At 43.9% G+C, this 22,739-nt stretch overlaps 1 protein-coding gene across 2 annotated transcripts in view; it reads left to right on the top strand.

Annotated features, from left to right (window-relative positions):
* Window positions 1-22,739, top strand: part of USH1C (USH1 protein network component harmonin) — a 3,114,702-nt gene that overhangs the window by 1,196,367 nt on the left and 1,895,596 nt on the right. For both annotated transcript variants that reach the window (XM_044082874.1, XM_044082873.1), the window contains exon 8: window positions 21,610-21,713. In XM_044082874.1, the coding sequence (XP_043938809.1) occupies window positions 21,610-21,713 (104 nt within the window). The remainder of the gene's footprint in view (window positions 1-21,609; window positions 21,714-22,739) is intronic.

Here is a 22,739-nt window from a genome sequence, read left to right as displayed (position 1 = left end):
TTCCTAGGAGGCCGTCTAAATTTATTACTGCCCCTTCAGATAAGCAATTCCTTACGAAAGGTGTCCCTGCTGATGCCATGGTGGTGGCGGCTGCCACTAAGAAGGAACTTGCAGATCCTTCTGTACCTGTCCATCCTCCTAATAAGGACTCTAGGACCATGGATAGGTATGGTAAGCGGATGTTCTCTTCAGCGACCTTTGCTATGCGCTCGCTGAACTACTTATGTCACTTCACCAGACTCCAAAGGGACATCCTTAAGGAGCTAGGTGAAGTAGTACAGGATCCCACAGCTGCAGGGGCTCAAGAAAAAATTGCTTTGCAGCTAGGAACCCTTAATTCTATTGCTAACTCCTCCATGCGACTGATATCATATGCAGCAGATGGAGCGAGTAGGGCCGCAGGTACAGGTGTGGCTCTTAGACACAAAGCCTGGATGCGGCTCTGTAATTTTGCAGATCCCTTTAAGGCATCCTTCACAAACTCTCCCTTTGACGGGTCAGCTTTGTTTGGCTCTCAAGTGAAGGATACATTGACCAGGTGTGAGCAGGACGGCAAGACTCTTTCTGCCGTAGGGGTCCGTTTTTCCACCCCTTCTAGACCTTACCCTAAAGGACAGAAGGGTGGCAAAATGTGGTTCCGCAAATCCCAAGGAGTCACGCCGGATACACGTGGTCAGTTTACCCCTAGAGGCAGAGGGGGTAACAATAACAGACGCCGCTCTAGAGGCAGAGGGGGTCCACAAAACCAGGGAAGCAGAGAGCCTCTCTCTGACAAGCCCTTTCAGCATCCCTGAGATGTTGCCCGACTGTCCATCCTTGGAGGCAGTCGGGGGAAGACTATCGCTGTACTCAGAAGCCTGGCATTCCCTCACTCAAGACAGATGGGTACAGTCGATCATATCCGAGGGTTACAAAATTCCTTTCGAGGAAAGTCCTTTCTCTCACTCAAATTCCCTTCCAGATGTACCACCTAAGGGAAATTGCAGAGTTAGAAGTATTAAAACTTCTACAAACAAGAGCCATTCAGCCAGTTACAACAGACCATTCAGAGCCCGGAATCTACTCAAGGTTCTTTTTGGTCCCCAAAAAGATGGGAGACTGGAGACCAGTATTGGATCTCAGCAGACTCAACAAGTCTGTGAGAAAGACAAGATTCCGAATGGTCACACTTCAGTCAATTCTGCCCTTCCTAGAGAAGGACAACTGGATGTGCTCAATAGATCTTCAGGATGCGTACTATCACATAAAAATTCACAGACGCTCCAGAAGGTTTCTCCGCTTTCGGCTGGGGTCCAGTCATTTCCAATTCAGAGCCCTGCCCTTTGGTCTCACTACAGCCCCCAGAGTGTTCACCAAATGTATGGCAGTGGTCACGGCTCACCTGAGACGTCGAGGATTCCAGGTGTTTCCGTATCTCGACGACTGGCTCCTTTCAGCCACCACCAGGCATCAACTTCTTCAAGCCAAGGATTACACAATAAATCTTTGCACTCAATTGGGAATTTCGATCAACTACGAAAAATCCTCCTTATTGCCCTGCCAGTCTATTACTTTCATAGGCGCAAACTTAAACACTGTTCGGATGTCAGCTACCCTCACAGATCAAAGAATCTCAGATATACAAAGTCACGTGAGGATCATCCTAGCCAGCAAGAAAGTACAAGCCAGAATGGTTCTAAAGGTGTTGGGCCTCATGGCTGCGGCCATTACCCTTCTTCCCCTGGCTCGCTTCTATATGCGCATGCTTCAGTGGATGTTGTTCACTCAGTGGTCTTACTAACAACGTCCGATGCATCACCAAATACTGGTGACACAGATTTGCAGGAATCCTCTTTCATGGTGGATTACTTCTCCCCAGATTCACCAAGGCAGACCCTTTGTACCCCCAGCCCCGGTAGCCACTGTCACTATGGACGCCTCCCTGATCGGGTGGGGGGGTCATTATCAGGGCAGGATGGTTCATGGGACGTGGCAACCGTTCGAATACCACCTGCACATAAATGTCCTAGAGATGAGAGCAGTGCTTTTAACGTTGCAAGCCCTCAACGACTTTCTTCCCTTGGGGACAATTGCAGTCCACACAGGCAACATGTCTGTAGTATGGTATATCAACAAACAGGGCGGAACCAAGTCCTACCCCTTGTGTCGAGAAGCTCTCAGACTTTGGCAATGGGCGATCTCCTCTCATCGGTTTCTGGTAGCAACGCATATCCCTGGGAAAACCAACATTTTAGCGGACAGATTGAGCAGATCTATTCACATGCCTCAGGAGTGGTCTCTCAAACAATCTATAGTGGAGGAGATTTTTCTAGAATGGGGCCGCCCATGTTGCGATCTTTTTGCTACTCCCCAAAACAGCAAATGCCCAGACTTCTTCTCTCTCTTCCCACTGCCAGGCCATCCCCCCAGAGACGCTCTAACCCAGGATTGGCCCCAGGGACTTCTTTATGCCTTTCCTCCCTTTCCTCTGATTCCACAAGTACTCCAGAAAGCCACCATTTTGAGAGCCAAAATGATTCTCATTGCTCCCTGTTGGCCTCGACAGATTTGGTTTCAGTTCCTTCATCGTCACCTTTTGGTGCAGCCGTGGCATCTGGACCCAGTGCCAGACCTTCTGATTCACCAATCGGGTCAGCTGCACCGGTCTATCCCTTCTCTCAACCTCACAGCATGGTTGCTCCACTTCCTTCCTTAGCCAGGCTTCCTATGATCTCTAATCCTGTTAGAGACATCATAGTAGCTTCCTTAAAATCCTCTACTAGGAGGATTTATACTAGCAAATGGAAACGTTTTTCTTATTGGGCAATAGCCAAAAATATTGATCCCTTTACTGCTCCAGTACAAGCAGTTTTGGATTTCTTAGCGGAAATCTTTCACGCGGGCTCCTCTTCCTCCATGGTCAAAGTTCAGTTGGCTGCTATCTCGAACTTTCATGTTGGGTTCGCAGATCAAAACATTATGTCCCACAGGCTTTGTAGAGCCTTCTTAAAAGGAATTTTTCTCCTGAAGCCTCCAATCAGGAGTCCTCCTCCTCAATGGGACCTAAATTTAGTGCTGAAATCCTTGATTCTTCCTCCCTTCGAGCCAGCTGTTTCATGTTCCCTGAAATTTCTTTCATGGAAAACTTTATTCCTGGTTGCTATTACTTCGGCTAGGAGGGTATCTGAACTTCATGCTCTCTCTGTTCGCCCCCCCTATTTAGTCTTCCACAAAGACAGAGTATCATTGAGATCTAATCCGACCTTTTTGCCTAAGGTCGCCTCAAAGAGTAATTTGAATCAGGCTATTGATCTTCCTGTATTTTTCCCAAACTACTCAAACAGATCGGAACAGAAGTTACATTATCTCGATGTTCACCGCCAACTCAGATATTATTTGGACAGAACAAAACAATTCAGGAAATCCGATCAACTCTTTGTTTCTTATGCTGATAACAAAAAAGGCCTTCCTGTCTCAAAAGTGACCTTATCTAGATGGCTTTCTTCTGTCATCTCCGAAATTTATCAGCTCAGGGGAAAACAGCTGTGCTCGAAACCTAGAGCGCATTCAACCAGAAGCTTAGCCACTTCCACAGCTTTTCAAGCTAGACTTCCATTAGACACTATTTGTGCAGCAGCCACTTGGGCCACTCCTCATACCTTTGTTTCTCATTACAAATTGGATTTGGCCTCCAGGGACAGAGCCAGTTTTGGCTCTACAGTTCTCAGGAGTCTGTTCCATTGAGCCACCAAGGATAGAGGTGCTAGGGACGCGGTCCCATCAAGCAAGAATGAAGGCGAGATTGACAACTTAACATTGAGAAGTTATGTACCTACCATAACGTTCCATGTTAGTTGTCTTCTCTCGCCTTCTTTCTTGCGACCCTCCCTCCTTCCCCCTGGCCTGGACAGACCTTTTCTCTCTACATGGAAGAATGCTTCTTAAGACCATACAGTACTGGTCCTCCAAAACCATCCTTCAGACTTTTCTCTCCTTCTTTCTTCCTTTGGGAAGTCTTTTATGCTAGGTGTTATTGCCTGTAGACAACAAACGAGATCTGGGTACTTACCGCCTTGCATCATGGGATATGGGGCTGCCTCGAGCTGGTAAAAGTGACTCTCGAGCTTAGCAAGTGCCGAGTCGGAGCCGAGGATCGGCTCCGAACCCATCAAGCAAGAAAGAAGGCGAGAGAAGGCAACTAACATGGAACGTTATGGTAGGTACATAACTTCTCATTTTTATACATTTTGCAAACTGTAGATATAATAGTAGCATTCTCAGAAGGAAGTTAAATTGCTCTTCTTGCATTAGTGACACTTATTTCAACAGTATTGGTCTTTTAACAACAAGTAATCTAATGTCTGTTGCCAGCAGAGGGACTGTGACATATCCTAATGGTTAATTTCCCCACAATGCACTTTTTATACACATTCACCTTTTTATAATTATTTTAGCTTCTGACATATGACTTAGACAGTGGCTACAAAATTTGTATTTATTTAGTTCTCAAAGGTCACACATTATGGCTGTGACATAGATTATTTTGGAAATCTGCACTTTTGAATGATTCAGAATGAAGTTCCTCATATTGATCATTGCTGCAGTAGCACCAGCTGTATGGATTATATCCTACATAGGATACAACAACCAACCAGTTTCCAAAACTTCAAGGTACCTTCCACACAACCAAACCATTAGTCACCTTGAGCTGAGCTGGCTGTAAAGAGAGGTTTGGTCACCAAGCCCTTAAAAGCTTTCCCACCACCAAGAACAGCTTTCCTGTGTGGGCTTTTGAGGAGTGACTGTTGGCTAGCACTGTTCCTTTGCAGGGCAGATAAGCTGCCTTTGGGGGGGAAATACTCCACATTACTTTTCTGTTTAAACTAACTTTTTGCAAAAAAAACAACTGCTTTTAAATCAGGAAAATGTATTTTCCTTGACTGTCTTGTGACTTTTGTGTAGTTTTAAACGGGAATGTACTTTTTTACTTTTGTGGTAAAAAGTTGTGTAGAAATCATGGTTGTGAAAGTTGAACTCGCCATAACAGTAGATGTTAGAATGATCACTGCTGCAGTAGCCATAGCTATATGGATTATATCCTGTCAATTGGCCAGTTTCCAAATCTTCGGGGCACCATTCACACACCCGGACTGTCAATCAGCTTGAGCTGAACTGACTAAAAGACAAGTTTGGAAACAAATCCCTTCACGGCTTTCCTACCAGCAGAGAGTGATTGAAAATTTGTGTCCATACCCTGGCCTAAAAAAATACACACCAAAAAAACATGGGGAATGGAGGGAGGAAGCAGCTACTGCAGCAGTGACATTTGAATATCTATTGTTGTGATACTTTCAACGTACACAGCTGTACCGTTCATCATATTGACTGCTGCAGTAGCCATAGCTATATGGGTAGATTACCATAGCTAACTATATTTGAGAGGTGGAAGGAGATGGGGTCCAGGAGCCCATGGAAAATGGTCATAGCAAAGCCTGATCTAGACTTAGAGAAGGAATTCAGCTTATAGTGCTTTGTAAAAGTATGTACAGAGGAAAAAGTATCAGTTTCTAGAATACTTCCAGAATCCAACCCTTTTCAAAAACCTATAGAACAATCCAAAGTCCTTGTAGAGTGGTCCTTGACCCTGAATTGAATCGAGTTGTCATGCTACGTATAACAAAATATAGCCTTAGACAACCATTTTTGACACCGGTTTTCCATTCTTGTTATCTTCACAAGAAATATGCAGTTGATCCGATGATCTGAAAGATTTAGATCTGTTGTTGCCATTTTCATTCATTTTTCAACTGATGGGTCTTGGATCCAACCTTTACCCATTATGCCCTGCCCATCTAACATACCTCAGATCTCCTTTGCCGCCTCATTGCTACAGACATGGATCGTTTTCCTCTTGATCTATTGGTGAATACTTAGTTAAAATTGTGAGTTCTTAATTAAATTAAATTCTTAGTTATTTTTTTCATTCCCTGTTGTTCTGTTTATTAGTTCCTTTCTGTCACATTCCTCCCTTTTATAAAAAATTTCCCTCTACACTAATTATCTTTTGCCATTGTTACTGATAATTTGGTATTTCTCTGTAGGACCATTGCTGGTACTTTACTATATTTCTTCTATCATTCCTTTTTAGGGTATTTCTTGTCTACCATTGTTGGTAGCTTTTCTTTCTTAACTTAAAAAGTACCTTTTTATTATTATTTGAATTTTTATTCAGTAGCCTTGCTTTCTTAGTTATGCCAGTGTGGCTGACAAACCTACTTGCTTAAAAAAATGTATCACCTGTGGGGATAAAATACCTAACTTGGATGCCCACAGGCAGTGTGTATATGCCTGCATGCTGCTTATTTAGATGCAACTTGCTCCAGGGCACTCACAGACAGATGGAGTAAACTTTTATTGAAGGGCCTTTTCCCTTTCACTTCTTCTGGTTCAGCTGGGGCTGAAACCCCTTTAGCTGACATAGGGAAGCCCGACTCAGCTCCCAAGGACAAAGACTGTCAAAAGAGATCTGTGGATCCCACATCCTCTTCGTTTCCTTCCTCGGAGCCACATAAAAAAGTTTCAAAAAAGTCGGATCCGACTACTTCAGATCCCTCTGCACCGAAATCCAAATCACCTCTTACCTTACCAGATCTGAAAACATCTCAGCTCCCTTCACCTTTCTTGCAGGAATTTCCCCGCAAGCAGTCTAGGCTTCCATCCATGACCTCTTCTCTCAGGTCTTCCAGGAGTTTATCCAAGGCGATATAGATAGGATGATAAGGAAACTCCTTAGAGCTCAGATCCAGATGGAGGTAATCTCAGCTCTGTCTCCCGTTGGATCTGTGAGCCTGCCTGTGACTACTTCCTGTTTGGTTTCTCCTTCTACAGTCCAACCTGCTATTTTGGAGCCCTCAGATCTGAGATCCCACTGGGTGTCCTCAATGGAGCCAATCACAATTCGTTCTTTGACTCTGATCACTTCCCTTTGTCATCTGGCTGTGAGCCTTTTAGAACCATAGGACTTTCAGAGCCAAAGCATCAGTACTGGTTCCAGAGGACCAGAGTTGACTCCAAACTTATCAGAGCCATCCCTGCCCATTGGAGCCTCAGAGCTGAATATCTCAAGTCTGACTCCATCCTCAAATGGAGTGCTTGCAGGGTTACAGGAGCTGGTGGTGCGGGACATGTTGGCTCCATTACTGTCATCTTCGGTCTCCCCTAACAGCGCTGCCTTTGAGATTGTAGACTGGGCCTTCTTTTTACCTAAAGAAAGGACCCCCCCCCCCCTGCATCAGATCAGTTTACCTCCTTTGGGCCTTTGCTCTGAGCCTCATTCTTCCATTCCACTCTTGACAGCCAGCCCGTTCAAGTCACTCACAACTCCCCATCACTTCTGATACCTCACCAGACCATTCCACTGATGAGTTCCCTCAGAAAATAATGTATAAAATGAAACCCTTAGATTCACCTTAACAGTCTGTCATGGAGGACACCAACTTTAATGAAGGGGAGGTGTCCCCAGGTCTCCTCCTGAAGATGTTTCATTCGGAGACATTCTTGAGTTTTTAAAACAAAAAGATGGTTGGTCTTCTGATACCTTTCTATAGAGGAGCCTGTGTTCCTGTATGTTTTCAGGTCTGGCTCGGGTATGTCTTGGGAGACCTCCCTGGTTGATGCACTTACAGATCCCATTTCTCACCAGCATGGATGGAACTGGATACTATGGCGCCAATACCAGTTAATGTCATCGTTTTGGTGCAGCCACTGAAAAAGACCTTGTGGAGCAGAGCTCTTCTGTCCATCCTCCTAACAGGGAGTCCAGGACTTTGGACAGATTCAATAAGCTTGCTTCTGCTTCAGCAACCTGTGCTAAGTGATTGAATTATCTGGCACATTTTAAAGATTGCAAAGAGATTTGGCTAAAGAACTCTCGGATTCTCTTTTTGGGTCCATGTCTGCTCTGAACCAAAACAGAGTTTTCTCTCAACTGGCCACCCATCAGTTGATATCTAATGAGGCTGTGATCTCCCATCTGGTGGAAGATACCTCATGAGCGCCGGGTTCAGGCATAGCCATTTGGAGACGTGCCTGGATGCACCTATGTGATTTTGTGGAGCCCTTTTAAGTCTTCATTCATCAATGCTCCATTTGATGGCTCTTCCTTATTTGGTCCTAAAGTAAAAGGCATGCTGTCCAGATGTGAGCAAGAGTGAAAGACCTTGTCTGCTGTAGGGATATGTTTTTCTATACCTCAAAGACCATTTTCTCAGAATCAAGGAGGTAGAAAGATGTGTTTCCATAAATCCCAGGGTCCTTTCCAAGACTCACAAGGAGATATTTCTCCAGGGGCAGAGGGGGGGACTGTAGCTGAAGACTCAGCCCCCATGGCAGAGGTGCCCAAAGAACCAGGGTTTCCAGGATTCCTTCTTGGACAACCCCTATCAGCACTCCTGGGAGGAGGCCCAACTGATGCCTTCTGGAAGCAGTTTGAGGGCATTTTGTCTCTGCACGAAAGAGCCTGGCTATCCATAAGAAAAGATTCCTGGGTGCAGAGAATTATATCCAGAGGTTATATCATACCATTTTCCCAAATTCCACCTACCAGATTGAAGAGAATCCTGATGTTCCATCTAATCAGAGGGAAGCAGCAGCCTTAGAGATAGAAAAGCTGCTAGAAAAACAAGTCATCCAGCAGGTCCCCCCAGACCAGATAAGATCTGGGACCTACTCAAGATTCTTAGTGCCAAAGAAGTCAGGGAACTTTAGACCCATCCTGTATCTCAGCAAACTAAACCAGTTTGTACAATATTCAAGGTTCTGAATGGTCACTGTTCAGTCCATTCTGCCCCCTACAATGACAGGACAATTGGATCTGCTCGATGGATCTTCAGGATGTGTACTGTCACATCAAAATGAACAGGCACTCCAGAAGATATCTGTATTCTGGCTGTGAGCCCGTCATTACCAGTTCAGAACATTGCCCTTTAGTCTCAACACAATTCCGTGGTGTTCACTAAATGCATGGCAGTAGTAGCAGCTCAGTTGAGACTGCTGGGATTTGTTTCCTACCTAGTCGACTGACTCCTATCGGCTGCAACCAAGCATCTACTCCTACACATAAGGGACTACTTGAGCTAGTTGTGTCTTCATCTAAGCATCACAGTCTGTTACAGCAAATCACAGCTCACACCTATGCAGAGTCTGGAGTTCATAGGTGCTCATTTGGACATGATCAGCCAGATAGCCTCTGTCCCTCCAACTTGAATCCAGACACTCAGATCCCAGGTCAAGAAAGTGGTCTCACATCCTTCATGGGATCCTTGGCAGCAGCTATCATTCTACTTCCTTTAGCCAGGTTTCACATGTGAATTCTATAATGGACCATGCCAGTACAGTGGTCCATTCTTCAGCAATCTTTAATTGCCCCAGTCAAGATCACACAAGCTTGCAAAAGATATCTTCTGTGGTGGCTAAACTCAAATTAAGTTTCAGAAGGCTTTCCATTTGTTTTCTCCCTTCTCATGGCCATGGTGACCACAGATGCTTGTCTTGTGAGGTGGGGGGAGGCAGTACCTTTTAAGGACAGTCCAAGGTACGTGGATCATCAGAAGAGCCCAAGACTTTTGTCAGTGTCCAGGAAATGATATCAGTCTTCCAAATATTCCAGGCCTTTCAATACACTATTCCCTTATTTTTTGAATATTTTCTATGCCAGAGTGTGGACTTTTTAATGTTATACTGCTAGCATTGTCCTTTCAGGGCTGTAGCCTTCCTCTCTTTGTTGGCATGAATGTTTTGAAGGCTCAGCACCCAAATCAGAATTTTATTCAGCTATTCACAAGCTGACCAATGGTTTAGACACATGGAAGCTGCCGTAAAAGCTTCAGAAGCTATCCAACTGTTTTATCTTGTATAGGATTCAGTGCATATAGCTAAAGCTTCTGCAGCAATAATCATTTGAACATCTACTGTTATAGTAAGTTTACTTACCAACGGCACTTTCCTTCTCTTCCCCTCCAATCCCACTTTTTTGCTCCAGTATTTTTATTGTTATCCAATAAAAAAAACTAAATACAATTATTTCAAAGATATAATATTGATGTTTAAATATAACAAATAAATTGTATATGCAGTATGTTTAGTTTGACAGGTAGTACAAATGCCCATCTTTAAAATTCCTTTATTTTTTCTTGAATATCATATCAGAATGATCTGTGTTCTTCTTACTGTCTATATCTGAACTTCTATAGCTGTAAGAAGGTGATAAAAAGCTAAAATGGAAATAGCACAGGTACTATTGCATTTAAATTGCAAAATTTGAACAATGTTAATTTTGCTAAGTGCAGATGTTATTCATGTTTCACTGTTGCAGTCATAACATTTGGGTAATCTGCTGGCAGGTTGCCCTCAGTCGTCATGATTAACAAAGTCTTGGGTCCTGCGTCGGTTGCTGTCCCTTCTTCCATGATGTCAGGTCGTCAGGGGTATAAAACATGCATCCGACGCCAATACATCAGTCTTTCTTGCCGTGCGGTGCCCGAAGCAGAAGCAGTTCACAAGTGCCGGTTGGCCGTCTCCTGAAATTTTCGTTTTTGAGTTTCAGAACCGAAGTCTTCAACTTAAAGCTAAGTACCCCGTTGGGGAAACTTATGCTCATTACCGATGTCAGTAAAAGTTAATAACTGCATTACTTGTGGAAAGCAAATACCTCACAAAGATTTTCATTTGTACTGTATTTCTTGTCTAGGTCCTGACCACGACGTACCTTGCTGTCAGTTTTATGCTTTATTTAATCAGCGCACTATCCGGCGTCGGTACATTTTTGCCTCTAAGTATTTCGATTCTCGTTTTAATTATCCAGAAATGTTGTCGGTTAGCCATCCGACTACCGAGATTCCAAAAAATGCAAAGATAAAGACAGAGACAGGCTGCCAAGGTCCAAAACTGCTGATGACGCTTCTCCTAAGCCAGTCGCCAGTTTGCCGGTTCACCAGTACTCAGTGAGACGCTTACACAGCCCCTGATACCCACTACTTCTGATTCGCAGGCCTCTACTGAGACCCATTTGGAATCCGGTATGCCACGAGATGCTTCACCTATGGAACCCGCGGATGTCTCTACCTTGGATGGGTCCAGAGCCGCTGTGCAGGCACCGGCTTCTGAGAGTGTATTCAGGCCTACAGACTTGCATATTAAACCAACTCCACCTTCATTACTAAGGCCTAAATCTCGATCTATGTCTAAAAAGCTGACGCCCAGGCCACATGTTCAGGCCCCTATGCCTAAAAAACAAATGATCAAAATGGCTGAAGATCTAATTACTCCAATCAGGGGTAGTCAACCCCCCCCCCCCAAGAGGCCTAGGGCTGAGCTTGATTATGAATCTTCTGATCATGTTTCTGTTTCTTCTGACTCTTCTAATTACCTGGATTTGTCCATACCTACTTATGAGGATTCTGATGCAGAGGATTCCATTCCCTCTGCTTCCCCTCCTGAGGATTTTTCTTTTGGGGAAAATTTACATACCTTAAGGTAGCATTTCCACTGGGAAAGTCAGGAATTTTCTGATTCAAAAAAGAGGCTTCGGGATTTCCTCCTTCTGCCTCAGCATAGGCCTTTGGTTATACCTCCTGTACTAGACTTTGTTGATGTGTTTTCAGAATCCAGTATGGCCCCAGCTCCTAGTAAACCTGATAGATATTACAGGGTTCTTGAGTCCCACAAGTTCCTTTTCAAAAATCCTGTTGCAGATCCAGAAACCATTTCTCAGGGGCCCAAGGACATTAAGGCTTCTACTGCTAAAAATCCTACCCCTTCTGATAGAGACTCCAGGGCGCTGGATAGATGGGGTAAAAAGGTTTATACTTCTGCAACCTTGTCAATCAGGGCTTTAAACTGCCAATTTCATATGTTAAAATATCAACAGCATATTATTGGATTGCTTAAACAGAAAATGATGATTCCTGACTGTGTGGAAAATAAAGATTTACAGGATTTATTGCATTCTGCTGATCCAGTTGGAAAACATAATTTGCAATGTGGTTTTGATTCTTTAGAGGACTCCTGCAGGGCTGCTGTTACTGGGTCTGTGCTTAGAAGGCATGCTTGGCTTAAGGAGCAATCTTTGCCTGATCATGTTAAAGCGAAATTGTTGGATGCTCCTTTAAATCAGGACCACCTGTTTGGCAATAAGGCTGAAGTAGTTCTAAAAAGATGGAAGATAAAGCTAAATCTATGCAGACTGTTAAAGATTTCTTACAAGTGCAACCTCAAAGATTTAGTAGGCACTGGCCTACTAAGAATTGGTCTTTTCCAGCTCCTTTCAGATCCTCTCAAGCCAAACCCAGACACACCAAAAGCACCAGGTTTCAGTCCCAGGGGACTCTCAGAAGTAAGCAATGGGGGGCCTCCACTTCCAAATCTGGAAATAACAAGACACTGCTCTATGGTAAACAGTCTCAATGACTTCCTTTTAGAATTACTAAGCACTTACCTTTTAGCCGCCCCTTTGGGGGGAAAGATAGCTCTTCATGCAAAGAACTGGGAACTCATAACCCAGAACAAATGGGTTTTAAATATAGTACCCAGTGATACAGATTTCATTTCCACACATTGCCAACACCAAATGGGTGGCCAGACCTGCCCCCAAATCAGTGGGCAGAGGCTCAAAAACAAGTAATTTCCCTCTTAAACATGGGGGCTATTTAACCAGTACCAGAAGAGGAAAGGGGACGAGGTTTCTATTCCAGGCTTTTTCTGGTACTCAGAAAAGACAAATCATGGCGTCCAATTCTGAACCTGTCTACTCTAAACACCTTTCTGGACATTCCAACATTCAAGAGGCTGACTCTTCACCAGTTACTTCCTATGCTAGGCAAAGATGCCTGGTTGGCAACTATAGATTTAAAAGAAGCATTCCAGCACATCCCAATCGGGGAATCTTGCAGAAGATACCTACGCTTCAAAGGTGGCTACATTATCAGTTTTCTGCACTGCCCTTTGGCTTGTCTACTGCTCTCAGGGTATTCTCAAAGTGCCTGGCTCCAGTTATTGCATTTTGCAGGCAAAGAAATATTCAGATATATCCATACCTGGATGATTGTCTAATTCAGTCAGAAAACCAGGGCATACTTCTAAATCATCTGGCTTTTGTAAAAAGGGATGTTCATCGTGTTTCACTGTTGCAGTCGTGACTGTAGGGTTATCCCCTGCTGGCAGGCAGCCCTCGGTCGGCCAGAATCCCAAAGTCTTGGTCCGGCGTTGGCTGTTTAACCATGCTCCCTGACATCAGAGCGCCAGGAGTACAAAGCTGACAGCCGACGCCATCTTCTCCAGTCTTTCTTGCCATGCGGTGATAGCAGTTCGCAAGTGCCGGTCGGCTGACTCCTGACAATTTTTTCTGATAAACTTCAGTCCGAAGACTTTCTTCTCCACTCAAAGCTAAGTACCCCATTGGGGAAACTTTTTCTTGCTCCAGTCCGTTGTCAGAAAAAGTTAATAATTGTATTTCATGTGGGAAGCAAATACCTCATAAGGATTTTCATTCTTACTGTATTCCTTGCTTAGGCCCTGACCACGACGTAGCTAGTTGTCAGTTTTGTGCTAGATTAAATCAACGTACAATTAAACGAAGGTACGATTTTGCTTTTCATTACTTCAGTAGGCGCTTTAATTACAAAATGTCGTCGGATACGGTTCCGGCTACTGGAGTTCACAAACGTCGCAAGGATAAAGACAGGCCTCCGAGGTCCAAATCTGATGATAGCGCACAAGCGAAGCCAGCTTCTGGTTTGGCCGTCGTTAGTGAGGCACTTTTACAGCCCCTGTAGTCGGCCATTTCAGAACCGATGGCCGAAACGGACTGTCATGAGGAGCCAACCAGGCCTTTAAATATTTCTATTGCAGGACCTTCGGACAATGCTCCTTCGGATGGGTCCGGAGCCGCTGTGCAGGTACCGGCTTCCAAAGGGGTTTTCAGGCCTACTCAGCTTCTAATAAAGGCAAAGCCAAAGACAAAGGCAAAGACTCCTTCTAAATCAAAGACTGCAACACAGGCCTCTTCTGAACCGGCACCCAAGTCACAGAAACAGTTACTCAAGATGGCGGAGGATTTACTTACTATGATTAGGGGTTCACATCCCCCTCCAGATAAAAGGCCAAGGCAGGATGTTTATTATGATTCCTCTGATCAGGCTTCTGTTTCTTCAGTTTCTTCTTCTGACCAGGAATATTCTTATCCCTTCTGATGCTGAGGAATCCATTCCTTCAGCTTCTCCCCCTGAGGATTTCTCTTTTGGGGAACCTTTGCATGAAATGAGGGAACATTTCCACTGGGAAGGACAGGAGTATTCGGAATCTAAGAAAAGACTAAGGGATTTTCTTCTTCTTCCCCAACATAGACCCCTGGCTATTCCTCCTGTTTTGGATATTGTGGATGATGCTTTTTCGGAGGCTAACTTAACCCCTGACTCTTTTCCTCCTGCTCCTGTTAAGCCTGATAGATATTACAGGGTTCCTGATTCCCACCAGTTTTTATACAAGAACCCTTCTGCTGACCCTGAAACCATTTCTCAGGGTCCTAAGGGAGTTAAGGCCGCTTCTGCCAAAAATCCCATTCCCACTGAAAAGGATTCTAGATCCTTAGAAAGATGGGGCAAAAAAGTGTACACTTGTTCTACTTTGTCCATTAGGGCTTTAAACTGTCAGTTTCATATGCTGAAATACCAGCAATTTCTCTTGTCTGTTTTAAAACTAAAGCTTACTTCCATTTCTGCCTGTGCAGATAAGGAATTATATGACTTATTGCATGCCACTGTACAAGTTGGGAAGCATGGTTTACACTGTGGATTTGATGCCTTGGAGGCTTCTTCTAGGGCTGCTGCCTCCAGCACAGTCATTAGAAGGCATGCATGGCTAAAGGAACAAAATTTGCCAGAACAAGTAAAAGTTAAATTATTGGATGCTCCTGTTCAGCATAATGTTTTGTTTGGATCAAAAGCTGAAGAGGTGATTAAAAAGATGGAGGATCAGGCGAAATCCATGCAAACAGTTAAAGATTTCTTACAAGTACAGCCACCAAGATTTAGCAGGAATTGGCCTTCTAAAAATTGGTCCTTTCCCACTTCAGACAGGCCTCAGAGGGGTAGATATAGACGCTCCAGAGGAAGGCCTCAAACACAAGCTTCTTATAGACCAAGACAGTGGACTGCTTCCACCCCTAGGGGAGGAGAGGACAGGTCACAAACTCATAGGAAACAAACTCAATGACTCCCTCTGTTGGGCTGCAGAAACTTCTTGCCTGGAAGCCCCTCTCGGAGGAAAACTCTCTTTTTTATCAAAATTGGACTCATATAACCCAAGACAAGTGGGTTCTGGATGTGGTTTTAAGAGGTTACAAATTCCATTTTCATACCCTGCCAAAGCCAAGCGGATGGCCAGACCTTCCAAAACATCAATGGACAGAGGCCTTAAACCAGGTGGAAGCTCTTTTGGCTATGAAAGCCATAGAACTGGTTCCACTTTCAGAGATGGGACAGGGTTTTTACTCAAGGCTCTTTCTAGTCCCCAGGAAGCAAAACTCATGGAGACCCTTTCTGGATCTGTCAGTCTTGAACACCTTTCTAGAGATTCCAAAATTCAAGATGCTTACTATACAGCAGCTACTTCCAATGCTGTCCAAAGATGCATGGATGGTAACATTGGATTTAAAGGAGGCATATTTACACATTCTCATCTGGCAGGAACGCAGAAAATACCTCAGGTTCAAGGCCGGATCGAGGCAATTTCAATTCTCTGCGCTGCCCTTTGGATTGTCTACTGCGCCCAGGGTCTTCACCAAATGCCTGGCTCCAGTAGTAGCTTACTGCAGACTCAAGGGAATTCAAATTTACCCTTATCTGGACGATTGTCTAATTCAGGCAGACAGCAAGGATGTCTTACTCCAGCATCTAGAATTTGTACAGAACCTCCTCAAGTTCCGGGGATTCTCTGTAAACATAAAAAAGTCAAATTTGACACCATCACAACAGATAACTTTTCTGGGTGCTCTTCTAAACACCACAACCCAGATGGCATTTCGGACATCTGAAAGACAATTACAGCTGGCTTCAACTTTCAAAACCTTGGCAACTTTCTGCAAGGAGATTCCTGCAGGCTTTGGGTTACATGGCCTCCTGCATCCTTCTCGTACCATATGCAAGACTACACATGAGGAAAATACAGTGGTACCTAAAAAGTGTATGGTCTCAGCATTGCCACAGTTTAGACATACTGATCTCCGTCCTGCCTTGCCTTCAAAAGGAATTTCTTTGGTGGTCCAGGGCATGTGCTCTAAACAAAGGGAAACCCTTCTGTCTGTCTCCTGCCACTCAGATTCTAACCACGGACGCCTCGGATTATGCTTGGAGAGCCCATTTTCAGGGCAACTGTCTGCAGGGCCTTTGGACAAAGGATCAGAAGCACCTGCATATCAATTTAAAGGAAATGTTAGCCGTTCAGAAAGCTCTAATAGCCTTCAGGAATCTTCTACAACCAGGACAACTACTAATACGGACAGACAACACCACAGTTATGTGGTACATAAACAAGCAAGGGGGATCTCATTCCTACCCCTTTGCAGACTAGCCATGGATCTATGGAACACAGCTCTAGCTTGCAATCTGGACCTTCAAGCTCAGTTTCTACCAGGGAAGCAAAACTTCCTGGCAGACAGTCTGAGCAGAAACCTTTCGGATCCACACGAGTGGATGCTAGACACCAAAATATTCAGGATGGTAACAGCAGTCTGGGGATGTCCTCACATAGACCTCTTTGCATCCCATCTCAATCATCAACTACAGAATTTTTGCACCAGGACTTTCCACAAGAAGCTTGGAAAATGGATGCCCTATCATTCAGTTGGAGGAACCCCTCGGGATATGCCTTTCTGCCTCTTCTTCTTCTTCCATGGGTATTATTAAAGATAAAACAGGACAAGCCCAAGATGATAATCTTGCTGGCCCCAAATTGGCCTCGACAGTTTTGGTACCCAACTCTAAAAAAATCTATGTCTGGAGCCCCCTTGGGTTTTACCTCAATCTCCGAACCTTCTGTCCCAACATCAGGGTCAGGTTCTACACTCTCATGTCAGAACTCTCAGCCTGGCGGCCTGGTTAATCCAGGGCCTTTGATTTCTTCTTTCCTACCCAAGCAGGTTATGGATGTCATTTTAGAAGCCAGACGTCCTAGCACTAGAAAATCTTATGCAGGAAAATGGAAAAGATTTTGTTCCTGGATGCAGGCTCAGGATTCTGATCCTCTTCTTCTGAACATTCCTTTAATTTTACTTTACTTGACAGATCTCTTACATAAGGGTCTCTCTTTCTCTTCCATTAAGATACATGCCTCTGCTATTTCTGCTCATTATAATACAGACCCTCCAATCTTTTCCCACCAGCTCATGAGAGTTTCTCAGAGGAGCTAAGAACTTAAGACCTCCTAGATCTCCTCCCATTCCTGCTTGGGATCTCAACTATGTTTTGGAAAAACTAACCTTGCCTCCTTTTGAGCCTGCTGCCTCTTCTGACATCAAGTTTTTATCTTGGAAGACAGCTATCCTGTTAGCCCTAACCTCTGCCAGGAGAGTTTCAGAGTTACAAGCTCTTATGGCTGTGGAACCTTATATTATTTTTCATCAAGACAGGGTGTCTTTGAGGACTAATCCTACCTTCATGCCTAAGGTGGTTTCCAAAGTGGCTTTAAATCAAACTATCCACTTGCCAACTTTTTCCCCTCTCCTCAAAATAAAGGGGAAAGGATCTTACATTCCTTGGATGTACACAGACAACTACATTTTTACCTGGACAGAACCAAGGACATCAGAAAATCAGAACAATTGTTTGTTTCTTATGCTTCAAGTTCCCAAGGTAAAGCCATTTCAAAACAGACCATTTCTAAATGGATTGCTCATGGAATCAGATTTTGTTATTCACACCATGGAAAGCAAATCCCAGGGAGTATACGGTCTCATTCCACCAGAGCTGCTGCCATTTCTGCGGCCTTCCTCAGGGGAGTTCCTACCAAAGACATTTTGGAAGCTGCAACTTGGAGTTCAGTGCATACTTTTTGTAAGCACTACAATCTACCTCTCTACTCTAAGTCTAGGGCAGGCTTTGCCTCTGCAGTCTTGCAGGGCCTTTTAGCTGCCCCTTCTTCTTTATGACCACCTCCCTTTCTTTCAGCTTTGGGATTCTACCCTACAGTCATGACTGCAACAGTGAAACACAATGAACATAGTACAGTTGTGTACACCTACCATAAATGTAGATGTTCGAGTGTCTTCACTGTTGCAGTCTGGGTCCCCCCCCCCCCGTCCCCTCTTATTTTTACTTTTGTGTAGTTCCTTTTTTCACCATTCTTCTGAGGTGTATTTGCAAAGGATATGGGACCTTTCTCATTTTGGGACTCCTGACATCTGGGGCAAGAAAAACTGGAGAAGATGGCGTTGGCTGTCAGCTTTGTACTCCTGGCGCTCTGACGTCAGGGAGCATGGTTGAACAGTCGACACCGGACCCAGACTTTGGGATTCTGGCCGACCGAGGGCTGCCTGCCAGCAGGGGAGAACCCTACAGTCATGACTGCAACAGTGAAGACACTCGAACATCTACATTTATGGTAGGTGTACACAACTGTACTTTCTAACTTGTCTGGGGTACACCATAAATGAAAAGAAATCACAACTGGTACCTTCTCAACAGATTACATTCATGTGTGCAAGCTTGGATAGAACTGCCCAGATGGCGTTCCTCACACAAGAGAAGCAAATTAATTTGGTAACTTACTTCAAACAAATGGCCACAAAAACACTGCTATCTGCAAGACAAATACTGCAAGCCTTGGGGTTCATGGCCTCCTGCATTCTTCTAATTCCATATGCAAGACTGCATATGAGGAAACTACAGTGGTACTTAAAAAGTCTATGGAGTCAACATTGTCACAGCGTGGAAATGATTCCTATCATACCTTGCCTACGCCTGGAATTCCTATGGTGAGCAGAGGCCTGCCACCAAAACAAGGGACTGCCATTCACACTATCCACTGCCGCCCACATCCTAACTACAGATGCATCAGACCATGCATGCGGGGCTCACCTGGCAGGAAAGTGCATTCAGGGCAAATGGAACCCATATGAAATGCACCTAATCAAAAAGAAATGTTAGCTGTACAGAATGCTCTGACAGCCTTCAAGGACTACATTCTTCCAGGACAACTAATGGTAAAGACGGACAACACCACGGTTATGTGGTACATAAACAAGCAGGGGGGTACACCCCCTCTGCAGACCAGCCATGGCATTGTGGAACACAGCCTTGAGATACCAAGTGCACCTACAAGCTCAATTCCTGCCAGGAAAATTGAATACACTGGCAGACGGACTAAGCAGAAATCTCATGGACCCACATGAGTGGAAACTGGAGCCATGGATTTTCAACATGTTGACAAGCAAATAGGGGAGCCCAGACAGAGATCTATTTGCCTCCCCCCAGAACTACCAGTTGGACAAGTTTTGCACAAGGACTCCCCGCAAAGAAGCCTGGAAAGTGGATGCTCTGTCCTTCAGTCTACGCCTTTCCCCCCTCTGCCGCTGCTCTCCAAAGTTCTGCTAAAAATCAAACAGGACAAACCAAGAATGATTTTGATTGCACCAGACTGGCCACGCCAACACTGGTACCCACTCCTGCGCAGTGTGCCACAAATATCTCCATGGCACCTGCCTCAGACCCCTTCCTTGCTGTATCAGCAGGAGAACCAAATTCTGCACCCTCAGCTTCCAACGTTGAACCTTGCAGCCTGGCGAATCACTTAAATTCACCCTTATCATCCCTCAGCAAACCTGTAATGGATGACATCTTGGGGGCGAGAAGACCTAGTACTAGAAAATCTTATGCTGACAAATGGAAAAGATTCTGTGCCTGGAACCAATCTTTAGGGATGAGCACAGCAGTGCTCAATTTACCTCAGATTTTGCAATACTTAACTGAGATGCTTCACAAGGGCCTGTCTTTTTCCTCTATTAAAATCCATGCTTCAGCTATTTCAGCTCACTATAACAGAACCACCCTTCTTCTCTCAGCCCTGCTCAAGCAGTATCTCGCTGGGGCAAAGACCTTGCGACCACCCAGGAGAGCTCCAACCCCTGCCTGGGACCTTAACTTTGTTTTGGAGAAGCTCACTCTACCTCCTTTCGAGACAGCTGCTACTGCAGACTTAAAATTTCTTTCTTGGAAAACAGCCTTCCTTTTAGCAATCACTTCAGCTAGAAGGATATCTGAATTACAGGCCCTTATGGCAGTGGAGCCTTTCATCATCTTTCATGCGGACAGGGTATCTCTGAGGACCAATCCACCCTTCATGCCCAGGGTGGTTTCCAGTATGGCTATTAATCAGTCCATTCATTTGCCAACCTTCTTTCCCAATCCACAGAACAAAGGGGAATGGATTCTGCATTCCTTGGATGTGCACAGACAACTTAGATTCTACTTGGACAGGACTAAATCTCGAAGAAAATCTGAACAATTGCTGGTAACATTTTCTGCAGGGGCAGAGGGGAAGGCTATTTCAAAAACAAACCCTTTCTAAATGTATAAAACCATTGCATTAATATCTGCTATAAGCACCATGGAAAAACGTATCACCCAGGTGATCAGATCCAGGGCTGCATCTACTTCTGCAGACCTTCTCAGAGGTGTTCTTACCAGGGATATTCTAGAAGCTGCTACCTGGAGTTCTGTACATACTTTCGCCAAGCATTATCATTTTCCAGTTTCTTTCGCCAAGCATTATCATTTTCCAGTTTTCTTTAAATCCAGAGCTGGCTTTGCCACTGCTGTCTTGCAGGGCCTTATAGCTGGCCCTAATGCTGTATAAACTCCTCCTCCCAACCATAGCTTTGGGAATCTACCCAAATGTAATGACTGCAACAGTGAAACATGAAGAACATAGTACAGTTGTGTACACTTACCATAAATGTAGATGTTCGAGTGTATTCACTGTTGAAGTCCTGGTTACCCTCCCTCCAGCCCCCTCCTTTTCTCTGGCTATACCTCTACTTTCTTTTACTATGCTTAAAAGCCTTTTTGGTGTATTTGCTTTGGTTGGAGGTATATTTTTGTGTTTTTAATTTTATTTGCTCCCCATTAGGGGGGGCACCTGACATCTGGGGCAAGAAAAACTGATATAATGGTGTCGGATGCATGTTTTATATCCCTGACGACCTGATGTCATGGAAGAATGGACAGCAACCGACGCAGGACCCAAGACTTTGTTAATAAGGCCAACTGAGGACAACCTGCCATCAGATTACACAAATGTAATGACTGCAACAGTGAATACACTTGAACATCTACATTTATGGTAAGTGTACACAACTGTACTTTTCCTGCAAATATAATGATGGCTACCATAAAACAGTCTGAGCATTTGCTTCAGGCAATGTTTTGTAGTACATGCTTTAAGTAGATGAAATCCAAATGATTTATTTTTCTAAAATACTGTCTCAACACTGTCTTTTTTAGAGCTGTATGTAATATCCTTTGGTTATCTTAAGTGTCTGTGAAGTAGTAAATCCTAACTGATTTTCATTTCTTACTATAGGATGGAAAGAGCAGCATTGCTGGACTGGCATCTATTGGAGGAAATGAAGTCAAAGAGAAAAAGATATTCATTAGTCTGGTGGGAACTAAAGGCATGGGATGCAGGTGTGGTTTGACTCCTATGTTAAAACGTTTTAGCTAAGCAAAATCACTTGTAAATTTTCAGTTTAAGCATGTTTTCAGCGTAGGAGTTAAGATTAAATATTGTGTTGCAATTACACAGAAATACAAGCAGCAATGCTCAACACGAGGAACATGGCAGGAGAAATAATGGAATGCTAATGTGTGTTGTGGGGCTCAGTGATGCAGGTGGAGGACTGCCCCCACCCAGGAAGTTCCATCATAGCTCTAAACCTTCCATCTCCAAAATGAGGAACACTAGTCCTCATAATGTGGAACAAATGGGCAAAATGTGGAACACATACTAATGGCTTGCTAACAACTTCAACTAGGAAGGCCATAGGATGGTTAAAATATGCTGGTTTTACTTAGAAAGAACATCTGTTAATGAATTAATATGATTAATTTCTATTTACCATGGATTTCACTTAAAAAAATTCCTAACACTGAATGTGTTACAGTCTTTCAATGTGGGACATTGAAGAACTTTGAGGAACATGAACTTTTTAAGACCCTAAATGAGGTACATTCCTCGTAATGAGGTACAGTTGAGAGGTATGAGTTCCATATATCTCTGTAATGTTCACTCTAGAGGACATTATGGATCTGTAATGTCCACTCTAGAAGACATTATGGCATTTATAAAAGGCTTTCTATTAAGAGGTTTTGCATTTTTTATTTGTATATATATCCATATATCTATATATCTATCTATCTATCTATATATATATATATATATATATATATATATATATATATATATATATATATGGGTCTACTTCATTTCACCTAACTTCCAATTCACTGACTTTCATTTCACTGACCCCATTTCACTGAAATTTCATTTGACTGACACTTCATTTCACTGACAGTTACTGACAAGTATTATTAGCAAGAAAATGGGATATGCCCCCTTCCCCACTGTAGTGCAACCCTGGAGTTAGAATATATAGGTTGGGGGGGTGTGGGGGGCACAGTCCCCCACTTCATTTCATATGATATTGTTAAGTT

Source organism: Protopterus annectens, chromosome 9.part0, assembly GCF_019279795.1.
Source record: "Protopterus annectens isolate FY-2018-M chromosome 9.part0, PAN1.0, whole genome shotgun sequence".
NCBI classification, from domain to species: Eukaryota; Metazoa; Chordata; order Ceratodontiformes; family Protopteridae; genus Protopterus; species Protopterus annectens.
Note: the sequence above shows the minus strand (reverse complement) of the source record. Positions and strands in the feature narration are given on the sequence as shown.